Raw genomic sequence first — 13,295 nt, forward strand, 5'->3', positions numbered from 1 at the left:
AAAGTACACCTTCTCTAACTAATACCTCTCCAAAGAACATCCCTCCTTTAATTCCTTGCAGATGGCACCAGGCTCGAAATCCTACTCTTGCTCTTCCCTGACAACACTGAATAACACCGGAAAATCAGTAAGAACTGTAGCAGCTCCTTGTGGCCCAGGCACCTCCACAGTCTCAGCAGATGATAGCACCTTCGAGTCACCTTTGCCTCTGTTTTCCCCTTCCCATTTAAACATGTGGCTGATTTTGGAAACCATGAAAGTGAACCACATCAAGTAGGGATCCCGAAATCCGGACTGCTCACTAGGCTGTCCTTCCTGTTTTTCGCGAGGGCAGGGGCAACACCCAGCTTAGTACTTTATTATCCTTTTCCAGCTGAAACTGCCCACTCTTCTGGGTAAAACCTAAACTTTTCAATGGCGAATAGTACGACTGACGTTTCCAGTTCTCACAAAGAATAATGCAATTTACGACTTGAGAATGCCTTTGAAGCATAATGCTATGGACAGTATTCACTTTCTGCTCTTGGAAGAGGACCGCCATAGTTAGCACTATTGAAGCATCATTTTGCACAACGAATGGCAAGTTGAAATCCGTAATCCCCAGGACCAGAGCGTTACTAACGGCCGTCTTCAGTTCCTCAAAGGCAGCCTGCTGACTTTCACCCCAACTAAACGTTTTACCCTTCTTCCTCAGCTGATTAAGAGAAGCCAGGAGGTCAGCAAAGTTACTCACAATTTTGCGAAATAAATTACTCCTCCTGATGAATCTGATGACATCTTTCTTACTATGGGACAGGAAACTTATAGATAGCACTGATTCAAGATGATCCATTCTCACCCCTTTCTTCGACACATTGTGCAATAAAATTGAGATTTCACTCTTGGCCAAGGTGACATTGCCTGGTTTCATCTTAAGACCGTCAACACTTTCTTCAGAGCTTTTTACCGTAAATAACTACATTGTCCAAGTAATCGTACACGAATTTGAACTTCAGCTCTCCCAAAACAGAACCCAACAGGTGGAGCAACACCAATGCTCAGGTGGACAACCAGAATGGCAAACAGTTAAATGCATACAAATTATAATCTATACAGGGAGCTGTCAATGATTTAGAGTCGTTGGTAAGAATGACTGATAGTATGCCTGGTTTAGGTCCAATACTGAGAAAACACAAGACCAGCAAACCTTGTAAAACAGTTGTAGAAGTCAGAAAGTGGAACAGATTCCAAAACGACCTTTGGCTTCAGTAACTGATAATCTGCTACTGGACTGTACCAGACGCCATTTGGTTTTGGTACAAAAAATTGGAGAACCATAGTAAGAAACAGACACTAATAACACCATCCTCCAACAACCTGGCCACAATTTTACACAATTCTGTCATCTTTAAGGGGAAGGGGGGGGGGGAATCCAATAAGGTGACTGACTGACTGACTGGTGCATAATGAGTCAGCCTGATTTGATAGGATGTCTTGTGTGTTACTCCATTTTTCTCTGAAAAGGCATATAGATACTGATAATGTACTTGCAATAACTGTTTAGCCTGAACTTCTGGTAGATGTTTGACATCAAACCTGGAGCTCCCTCCCTGAACCCAACAATTACAGAATGCAAAATTTTCGTCAAGACCTAAACTTAAAGTAAAAGTAAAATTCTCTCTGAGCATACTCGTAGATCAGGATGCAAAAGGTTTGTGTAAGAAAATCATACTGCAACAACATATGCACCATTAAGTGCTTAAACTAAAAATTTGAAAGGCAAGGTTCACATCGCTATCCCAAGTCTGCAGTCGACCAGCCCAACAATCTCCAAAGTCTCATTAGCAACAGACCAACAGTTCTCCTTAGCTGACTGTAATCACAGTAAACCCACACCTTTTATTAGTTACATACTGATCATAGTTAAGCAACGACATGCAACTCACAGACTCGAGTAGTCCACACACGGGTTCAGTTCCCACATAAGCACACATGAACAGCAATCGAAAGAGGCATCAACCCCACACACCTTGCGACAATCCTTCAGTGGTAGGCTGGTACGCCACCACCCTCGTTTTCCCCCTGTATCCTCTGTCTACGCCCCGCCCCCCCCCTCCCCCCTGCTGTTTAGTACAGTCACATGCAAAATGCAGCGTGCTGCTGCATCTAAAACACCCCAGACTTCATCTTTGAGGCTATTTAGGACTATGATTAAATATAGCAGCCATGTCACTGCTCTTAGGTAGCCTTACCTCTTTGTTTTTCTCATCACCGTACCACGCATTGTCTACATTCACAATCATGTGTTCGAAGCCAGAAAACAAATGAGGCCTGTTCAACAATATCACCTGTGATCGATCCTGTGGCCGCATACGTCCTAGGATGCTTCTCTTTCAGATATATTGACATACAAGACAACCATAGCCATCCTCGCCCTGCCTGTGTGATCTGACAATGTCATGTTGAACTTGATAGAAGTAAGCATCTGTAAGATCTTTGTATCTGTGTGCACTTAAGCATTACCCTAAAATCTTCTCCCAGAGAATGGTGAGAGCTCCACACCGTTCTAATACTTGAGTTATGTTCAGTTCAGCTGTCCTTCTGCCAGAGATGAAATAATGTGACATATTAACTCTTCAGGAACTCCAATAACTTGTGTCTGATCTTGCAGTTTAACAATTAATTACAAAACTTCTTTAATGTCATCAGCATCTTTAACAGATAAAATGTTTTCCCCTTGAAGTGGATTCAGAAGCTCATTAAATTGTCCCCACAAACACGTGGTCCTTTTTGCACCTACACCTTCTCCAACATCTAACCTTCCTTTCTCTTAACTCTCCCGCCATTTGAGAAGGGAAACGAGCCTCTGTGCCGAAATAATTTTCTCCTGTAATACATGAATATCCACCAGATATTTAGCTTCATTATAAACAACCTGAAAATCACTGACACCATTGACAACGTGGTCTACAAGAGTGTATAGACATAGCAGTAATCCAAAAAATCGACACCCTCTTTAACTATACCAAACAAGACTCACCTCCTGAATGACATTCACTGTGAAATGGACCACATTGTCTAACATGGCCCACAAACAATGGCTCATTTCAGCCGGACTGCCTTTGTCCACTTTGCCTCCTATGCATAACTCATACTGTAGTGGATCTTTCCTCAAATATTTCAGTGCCAAAACGGCTCTTGGCATCATGGTAAGGTAACTGCAAACATACATAGTAATTAGACAATGACGCATAATTTTACGCTAAATCACTAAATTAACTTAACTATTCCATATCGGGGAACGCAATCTTTCCAAGTAACCATGCTCATTGCTATCATTTTGATACCACACTCTATTAAGATTTTACACCAGTTGAGCAGTTTGGCTAGGAAATAGGGCTCCTTCAGAGGAACGCTGCTGAACTTTTACTTAAGATTTTACACTTATTAATAAAAACTTTATTAGTGTAAAAGCTACATTTTTTGGTACTCAAAAGAAATACATTGATCAGAATAGAACTCTTTTACTCAGTAAATATAAAATTCTTTAAAAACCAAAACACACATGACCAAGTACGAGCAGAAATAATATTAATGTAAAACAGAATGATACAATCAAATGGGAACTATTAATCCACAGTTATGTTTTAAAACAGGACAATTTCGTTCCACTCCTTGTACATCAAACAATATAAGACACTGCAACACTGAAACATATCTCGATGGGTCCTTGCCTGTAATATGAAGTTATTAAAGGAAATTCTAAAGTATTCAGCATGAATTTTTTTTCATCGTTAACAAATACCAATAGGTGACTGTGTAAGGTCAGTTTTAACCACCTTATATTAGTATATTACAAAAGATTACAAACTCACAACTTCCAATCTAAATACAATATGCTGTCAGCAAAAGACTACGGATCATTGGCAGTTGGTTGTAGTAACACTAAGTAAGAACAAAGTAGCAAAAGTAAGTTTAAGCCTGGAAAATTCGTGTAGAACCATATCAGGATAACCAGCTCAATTAATCATTACAGGACCAGAGCCAGAATATGCACTATGCTGTTGGTTGGTTGGTCAAGAGAGTGGACAAATCCACTGCAGGCCACTTGCAATTACGAAACAATCCCGTGGTAGCACGGAAAACTAGTGCACAGAGTATTATCAGCCAATTACAACAAACAGAGAAGTGACATTAGTTAACACAAAAGACATACACTTCCACATGTGTGCTTAATTAGCAGTTGCAATGTCCACAGTTGACAGAATATAGCAAGACATAAAGTTTCTTTCCGAAATGTCAAACTTTGTGATGAGATATATTACCTGTCCAAAATAGTTTCTTCTGCAATTTCAACTACTAGCGAAGGAATAAGCAAACAGCCACTTGAACAGAGAGTGAGGTGAGATTAAAAATACCAATCAAAGCCTTGAAATTCTCATAACGATATCAGTTCAAAACTAGCGACTGCAGCGAAGGCACTGTGTAACATACCTAAGGAGCCACAATTCTAACGCAGTCACCCAAAGCTCAAAAATCCAGTTCACCGTAGAAACAGCCATCCAACTTCATTGCCAAACGCCTCTCACCGCACAGGACATCCACGCATTACACCTTAACAAAACAAGGTCTCTAACCCAGCCTACAGTGCTCGCTCACTCTCATGGACTGCACCGGTCATTCGTGGCTACCACACACAGAGCCGCTGCTGGCTCTGAAGTCTTCAACACCATCTCTCAGCTGCTCAGCAACCTCCAGCTCTGTCCAGCCACCGCCTTTCGACCAGGATGATGCTTAAAAACCATTTTCGCGCCACGGAGAATGCCCCCTCCAGCAGTCCATCGCTATGTCGCTGGTGTCGATTGTGCCCACAGCAAAATCGATTACAATGTATCAGTTACTAAGTGTCTTCTCTGAAAACTACTTACAACATGTAATTCAGAACCCCACCCATGACGAAAATGTATTAGATATAATAGCAACAAACAGACCTGACCTCTTTGAGGATGTCCACAGCAAAACTGTATCGATGACCATGAGGCAGTTATAACAACAAAAAATACCAAAGTACAAAGGGCTATAGAAGGAGTAGTGTCATCTCTATGAGCTATGAGGGACTTGAAAGTGTTACCTTAGGACAGGAGCCAGTAGAGGAGCTATGGCTCAAGTTTAAAAGAATAGTTGATCATGTTCTGCATCGTTATGTAACCAGGAGAGCACTTCATGATGGGAGGGTCTGTCCAGGAGCCACAGTTAATGTAAATATACCTCTAAGAAACAGAGGATACTTCATAATAGGTATAAAACAAAGTGTTGGACTATAAATAGAGAGATGCTGAATCGAACAAGTTTGACTGTCAAGAGACAATCCGCGAAGCCTTCATTGATTACAGTAGCAGCATACTGTCGAGTGATCCTTCACAAAACGTATGTAAAAGCTGTTCTTCTTTATTCCTCTTCTTAACTCCATCTGAGACCACTGCTGGATACAGGCCTCGTTTCCATGCCTTCTATTTTCAGCCACCTGTTAACATTGTGTTTCAGCCACCAGCTTCAAATTAATAATCCATATCTTTCAGCTTCTTCCAGTGCTCTCTTGTGGTCCGATTGTGTCCAGTGAACAATTATGTTGTCCCATTTGCTGTACTCTTGTCGAATTATGTTTCTGACCAATTACCACTTCAGTCTGACAATTTACTCAATGATGTTTGTTAGTTCTGAACTCTTTCCAATGTCCTGTGACGGAATCTTATGCCTGGGCCTGACACATACCAAATGTCGCTCCATGGCTCAATGTGTGCACTGCAGTATGTGAGCACTTGCATTGGAGGCATGGTTTACAGACTGTAGATTGTAACTGGTAGTATGCACGCGACATCCTTGCTGATCAGGCTAGACCTTAGTTTCTGGAATGTTGCCCTGCTTAGTTTTATTTTGAGAGGAATTTCTGAACTTTGATTGTTTTTACCTAGTTTCATTTTGTCATGAAGATAAATGGATTCATCAACAGCTTCTGGAGACTGGTTTCTGACTGTACGTGGTTAACTGGACTTTTTTATTTTTCTGTTATTGAAGTTCATTTCCAAGAACATTTCTCTACTGAACAGGCAAATAATTTATAGTTACATGTCGATGATCAGGTACAGTAATTATTAATAACGGAGAGTAAGTTGACTTCCATCTCCACTCACTAAATGAATTCCAAAGCAGTTTAAGACTGTATATTGTAATTGTCTCAGACTGGTGTTGGGAGTAACGTTGCAAAAGATATGAACCAATGGAATTTTTGAAAAAGCAAATTGCACATCACGATCTGATAACAGCTCTATGCTGTGTGATTAGTTAAAATTCTTGTTCTTCTTCCTTGAGTGACTGCAGGACGGGTTATATGATAAGAGAAAAAGATATTGAAAGTTAGTAACAAGGTTATGCCAGTGGTGGATCGGTGCCAACTCGAAATGTTGTGTCTCTCCAATGCTAAAAACACCTGAAAAATCCAACTAATATCACATTGTTTATTGACATAAATATGTGGGCTGGTTTTGTAATAAAGTATTTGAACACATTTTGAATGAAAATTAGCTCAATGTATTATAAATTGTTCAGAACTACAGACAATGATGCCTATATTACAGGATCAGATTGGTAAAAGACAAAAGCGAACAGCGAGGCGTCTCCTAGCTGCCCTCAAAGAAAAAAAATTGAAGGCTTGCCACCATTTATTTGTACAGGTAGCATAAATATTGCCATACAGACACTCTGATCCTCAATCGACATATCAATTCTATCTTCCTTTGCATAAGCCTACACAAAATTTTACACACGCTGGTGCATGGGAGATTGCAGGTGTGCACCACATTGTTGCGGTGTTGGCGGACGCCTCGTCCAACGACTCACCGCGTTTTGTTCGCTACCAGGTCTCCATATATGTTCTGCAAGCACCTATGAATATCTACGATTCTCTGGTTTTTCGCCAAAAGAAACTCAATGACAGCTCTCTGCTTGGATTGCACCTGTGTTACAGATTCCATTTTGAAGGATATGTATTGCTCTGGCATGTGTTGGGCTGTCATGAAACTATAGGGACTGAAGCAAGAATATACCACGATATCCCACATCAAATTCCACATTTTTTCAACCGAAATTTGCCGAAAACAGAATATGCTGAATTACTTATTGAACGCCCCTCCTACTAATATCAACCTCAGATTTTCTCAGATGATGTAGTCATCCATAATGAAGCACAGCTTGAAAGAAACTGCACAAATATTCAGTCATATCCTGATAAGATTTCAAAATAGTGCAAAGATTGACAACCTGATTTAAATGTTCAGAAATGTGAAGCTGCGCACTTCAAAAAACGAAAAAACGTGGTATCCTAAGAATTTAATGCTAACAAGTCACAACTGAAATCAGTAAACTGGATGTAACGCATTGTAGGGACACAAAATGGAAATCAGGTAGACTCAGTCATGGGTAAAAGAGATAGCAGACTTTGGTTTACTGGTAGAATACTGGGGAAATGCTACCAGTCTACCAAGAGACTGCTTGTAAAACATTCATGCGAGCCATCCTAAAATATTACTCAAGCATTTGGGATCTGTACCAGCTAGGAATGACAGGGGACATTGAACATACATAGAGAAGGGGAGCATGAATGGTCACAGTTGACCACTGTGAGAGCAGCACAGTCAGTAAACTGTTACAGAAAGATGTAGAAGAAAGTCATTACAGCAGCAAAGAAACTAAACAACATTCATACATTAACAGAAACCAGCATGACAAGAAAGATGAAATCAGTTTGGAATGTGATAAATACAAACTTCGACAGAAGCAAAGCAAAGAACATCATCATTGTTCTTAAAGGCTAGGACTAAACTATAAAACTATAAATAATTCTTTACAAATTACCACTATATTCAATAGATACTATATAAGTACAATACAAAATCCTACAAAAAACCAAAATCATATAAAGGCTAATCATAGCATATATGTGAATCCAAAACTATGTTTTTGTATCATGTAACAGTACAAGAGGCAGAGAATGCAATTAGCAGACGAAAAAATAAATTTTCCTGTGGTACAGGTAGCGTTCCCGATATAGTAACTAGACACAGTAAATATATTGTTCCTCTGCTTGTTGATATAATTGATGCCTCTTTCAGCACTGGTGCTTTTCCTAGAGAACTTAAGCTATCAATAATAAAACCATTATATAAGAACAGTGATCCTTATGAGGTAAAAACTACAGACCTTTATCAAAGTTGTCTTGTTTCTCAATAATTTTAGATAATCATGTATGAAAGACTCTGTGCTGTTTTGAACAAATGTGGAATATTTGTCAATGAACAAAATGATCTTATAAAAAATATGGCGACTGTAACTGCTATATATAATTTCCCAAAATTTGTTCTAAATTCCATTGTTCATAATGAAATAAACTGTGAATTGTTTTTAGACTTATGTAAGGTATTTGATGTTATTGATCATAACATTTTGCTTAATAAACTAATTGTAGTGCAATGGAGTCCATTGCACTGCTCACACGTTGTTTAAATCTTACTCATAAGCTTTCTGAAATCCCATTCACAGTTTTTTGTTTTGAACAATGATTTCCATGTCGATGAAACTAGATATAGAACTGACTTCCAAGGAGAAGGACACATGAAAGCTCAGTATCAAAAAAGTATAATATATCATTCCAAAATTCTTTTTGGTGCCCTTCCCATAAGAGCTAAAAAGATATCAATGGACTTGAGAAAATGCTTATAAAATGTTGATAGAATTGAAGCGGTAGAATCTTTAAGGCAGATGGAAACTATCCTAGAAAGCCTACTTACAAAATTTCAGATACTAGTTTTGAATGGTTACTCTAGTAATGTGGCCTGTACCATAACCACAACTACAACTGCATACTTATCACTCACATAGGGATTGTGAAGACAAGATTGGATGAATTACAACGTACACAGAGGCAGTTAAACAATCATTATTTCTGCACTCCATACGTGAATGGAACGGGGAAAAGCCTTAATAACTGGTTCAACACGGAATATTGCATGCCACGCACGTCACAGTGGCGAGAGAATAGCGGTGACGGCCTAGTTGTAGCTGTAGATTTGGAAGGAAGTTGTATGTCTAGTGGGGTTTCCTTCCGTGCAGCTTGCTTTGGCAAGTCATTTGCTTTCTTGTAGCTGTAGATTTGGAAGGAAGTTGTATGTCTAGTGGGGTTTCCTTCCGTGCAGCTTGCTTTGGCAAGTCATTTGCTTTCTAATTGTCTGTAATTCCACAATGGGTTTTAATCCACATGAATGTAATTTGTTTGTCGTGTTTCGGCATCTGTAATACAAAGATCGAATTTGAAGTAGATAGTCATTGTTGGGCATTTAATTCTAGACAATGCTGTAGTACACTCTTAGAAGCTGATAAAATTACAGATGATGAGTACTCCTGACTCATGCGAGATTGCTTCGCTTTCGGATATTTTTATCCTGTGGGTTTTCTCGTGAAGGATAGAATAAATACTACTTTCCTCTGTCTACAGGATTCGACTATCGATATTTGTGACGATCGAACCAGAAAGCGAACTTGGAACTTCATTCGTGGCGGGAATTGAGCTAAGAATTGAAAGACGCTTGAATGTAATGTGTATGTGTGCTGAGAATTGTGCGAAGTTGACGTCTAACGAAGTTACGGAGAATTAAATTTTAATTATTATACTCTACAGTAAGGTGTATGAAGTGTTGTGTGATATTTAATAGCAGATTTGTTTAATTTCGAACAGATGGCGAAACCTAGTATATATTCAGAACTCTTGTTAACGAACCTTGAATTGTTGTTCATGAATCATCCTCCAGCACCAGAGCTACAGGGGATATTACAAAAGGTAAGCGGTAAACTACATTGAGTTATAATTCAAGCGTTCACATAAATGTACGGCGCTTACGTGCCTATGTTTTGTGGGTACGATTTTGTTTCGTCATATTTGTACTTCTTTCATGCACATAATTGTTTCCCACCTCAGAAATTGTTAAAAAGTATTAGATCAAATACTTCGAACAGACCGACGTGTTGTCAGTGCGCTTTCTATTAATTCTGGATTACTGTTCATTGATTTACATTTTTAGATTTATGAATTATTCACCTTTAATCATTAATAATGGAATCAATGTCGGCTTTTTGTGTACATACAAAGTTACATAAGTGACATACATGATGTTAAAAATATATTTGTCCACAATACCGCAGATGATATATTCAGTATATTCATATATAAGTTTTTTATCATAATGAAAGAGAATTAGTAGGCTCCTACTGAAGATCGCGCTTAGGTCACGTTTTGAACTTATCTTCTGTATAAGATGCTTTTTCTCTAGTTTATTTCTGTGTGGTGCTTTAAAGCATACTCAGTGACACATTGTGTGTATGTAGTGTTACCATATTAAACACTTTTATCTCCGTCTAACTATCCTGAGTTTTCTAGGGTGTAGCAACTGTGATGTCAAGTCTTCTGTTTTAGGCATGTGTTATGTTGGATAGTGTGTCGTAGTGTGTTTTGGTTTTCTTTTGCATGCATTACATAACTTATTATAAAGAGCGATGTTGTAATTGGTATTTTTAGTTTTTTTTTTAATATCCTCTACAAGATTAATTACTTCTGACTTCACAGATGCATCCGATTGCCTTTTTCCCTCCTCTCTCTTCAGTGGATTTCCCTGCAAAAAGATGGCATATGTGATGTCGGGGTGTGGGGGAAAGTTGTATTATATGGTCTGTGACATAAGTCCATAGTTTACCTAAGAGCTATGCAACATTAACTAACTTTGTACAGGTGTAATTAGTATGGCTTTTCCATGTTAATTTCAAATAAAGGTGGATCCAATGTAGTTTAGCCGAAACACAGTCATTGCTATTGTACTGCAAAATATATTTCTTCTCATGATACTCGCACACTGATGTTACACAAGAACTTACTCGAAATTTAAACAAAGTTTGTCTAACTTCATGAAAGTCATTGGCATTTTAAAGTTTTTTTGTAACTGAGCTGTAAACTGTTTTGTGACACACTTCACTTGCTATCTGTCCAACAGAGCACTGTTCATCCATGTTTTTGCATTCCAGTTAATCTCTCAAAATTAATTACAAATAGAACACAGCACATAACACATTCTACACTCGAAGTATGTACATCCACTCTAATAGAGGTTTCAGAACGGACTGACTACAACAATGCCACACCCAGCAATAATGTACTTCTACAATGCCACACCCAGCAATAATGTACTTCTACAATGCCACACCTAGAAATCATGTACTTCTTTATTGACAATAAACCTAAATGTAAAACCGAGCGAGGTGGCGCAGTGGTTAGCACACTGGACTCTCATTTGGGAGGACGACGGTTCAATCCCGTCTCCGGCCATCCAGATTTAGGTTTTCCGTGATTTCCCTAAATCGTTTCAGGCAAATGCCGGGATGGTTCCTTTGAAAGGGCACGGCCGATTTCCTTCCCAATCCTTCCCTAACCCGAGCTTGCGCTCCGTCTCTAATGACCTCGTTGTCAACGGGACGTTAAGCACTAACCTCCAACACCTAAATGTAAATGGGCATTTTTATAACCATAGAACAAAAGCAAAAGCTCATATTGTTTAACATTGCATTATTAAGAATAAATAAACTAAATCAATATTGGGTGATGTGTTAACTAAATATATCAGAATTAAATTTTATTCAATGAAACAATAAACCAATGAAATAGGCAACAGCCATAAGATCAGTTGTAGAGTAATGTGAATTATCTCCTCATTTTTACAAACTCATATCTTTGTTCAGTCAGATATCAGTGTTGAAACTTGTACAGCACATTTTTATATCCAGCCCCACCTGAGATAACTAACCCCAAACTTAACAAAAAATGAAAATCGTCACATACTTACAAATGAAAATGGCCACCATTCAGTAAAGGTGCAAGATAAATTATTTTAAAAAAAAAAAAAAAAAAAAAAACCTGTTTTGAACTTCTCATATATAGGGCAATCACATATTTAAAAAATTAAAATATTTAAAAATGGTCAAGAACCATTATCGGACCACTTCATATGGATTGACCCTGCTATCTGCTGGTCACTGTAGAGAAAAACAGGGTATCAATCAGAAATTGCCGCCCCACTCCCCCAGGTTGCTAGCCTCTCTTTGGCGGGTTCATGCTTGGCTACCATGGGGCCCCAACCCTTGCAGCATCCTTTTCCGCTCGTGCTGCATGTCTGTCCTCTCGCTATTCCTTCTCCCCTCCCCTGTTGTTGGAAACGTGTTCTGCATATTCAGTCGCCGATATCAGAATAGTCTCACCACTGTCTTTTGCTCCTTCTCTCTTTTTGTCATTCCTTCTCCCTTTTTGTCATCCCCCTTCTCCTATCCTTCCTCTGCCCCAGTGTTTGAGGTTCCTCTTTTTCCTTCTTTCTTCCTGTACACTCCTTAAGGCCAGCTCATACGCCTAAGACATAACAGGTCACTGGATAATGCATAACTCCCAGCCCCGGATTGATAGGTAGCGTTTGCATGTATCCCCTGGTAAAGGCCAGACCCAGGGAGGGTGATTACCTGAGCTGCTACCTTCCTAAATTGCCGATTGGTCCCTCTGTCAGGTGTTGGGGAGGTGTGACCTGGGGTGTGAACAGTCACCGAAGGTGGGTGTGCCCCCTTCTGATGGGGCAATCCGCAGTTGAAAGGAGTGCGCCATAGGAGACGCTGGCAATCATGGGTGATTTTCTCACAATGAGCCAATCATTCTTTTCAGCATCAATGTCTACCAAAAGTAAATGAAATGAGGCTAATGATTCAAAGACCCTCCCAGCTGCACCGCAGTTCCTTGTTGTTCCATGTAGCGAAGACAGTCAATCCTTCACTATGGTAAATATGTTAATTATTCAGAAAGGTGTTAATGCTGCTGCTAGCCTGTGAAATTCCACCCTTTTTTTATGAAATGTCACTTTGCTTTTGGAGATTACTTCTGATTCTCAAGCACAACAACTGCTTGCAGCTTCGCTCCTCCAGGGCTCTCCTGTTTGTGCCAAGGTCCACTGAAGGCTGAACTCTTCCTGGGGTGTTATTTACACTAGGCTGCAGGATCAGGATAGTCTGACTGAGGCTGAGATTCAAACCTACCTCTCTGATCAGGATGTCATTGCAGTTGCGGGGGGGGGGGGGGGGGGGTCAGTTAACTGTGTTTTTATTGATGCTATTGTTCAATCCACCTACCTCGATAGGATTCCTGCCGATATCCCTTCACTCTGTGGTAGCAGATATGTACTACG

General features: G+C 39.5%; 1 protein-coding gene across 1 annotated transcript in view; it reads left to right on the forward strand.

The window, feature by feature from the left end:
- The first annotated feature begins 9,594 nt into the window (after positions 1-9,594).
- LOC126419764 (uncharacterized) overlaps positions 9,595-13,295 on the forward strand; it is a 148,662-nt gene continuing 144,961 nt past the window's right edge. Inside the window, exon 1 of the mRNA XM_050086939.1 lies at positions 9,595-9,868. Within this exon, the coding sequence (XP_049942896.1) occupies positions 9,767-9,868 (102 nt within the window). The 5' untranslated portion in view covers positions 9,595-9,766. The remainder of the gene's footprint in view (positions 9,869-13,295) is intronic.

This window comes from Schistocerca serialis, chromosome 9 (genome assembly GCF_023864345.2).
Source record: "Schistocerca serialis cubense isolate TAMUIC-IGC-003099 chromosome 9, iqSchSeri2.2, whole genome shotgun sequence".
Lineage (NCBI taxonomy): Eukaryota > Metazoa > Arthropoda > Insecta > Orthoptera > Acrididae > Schistocerca > Schistocerca serialis.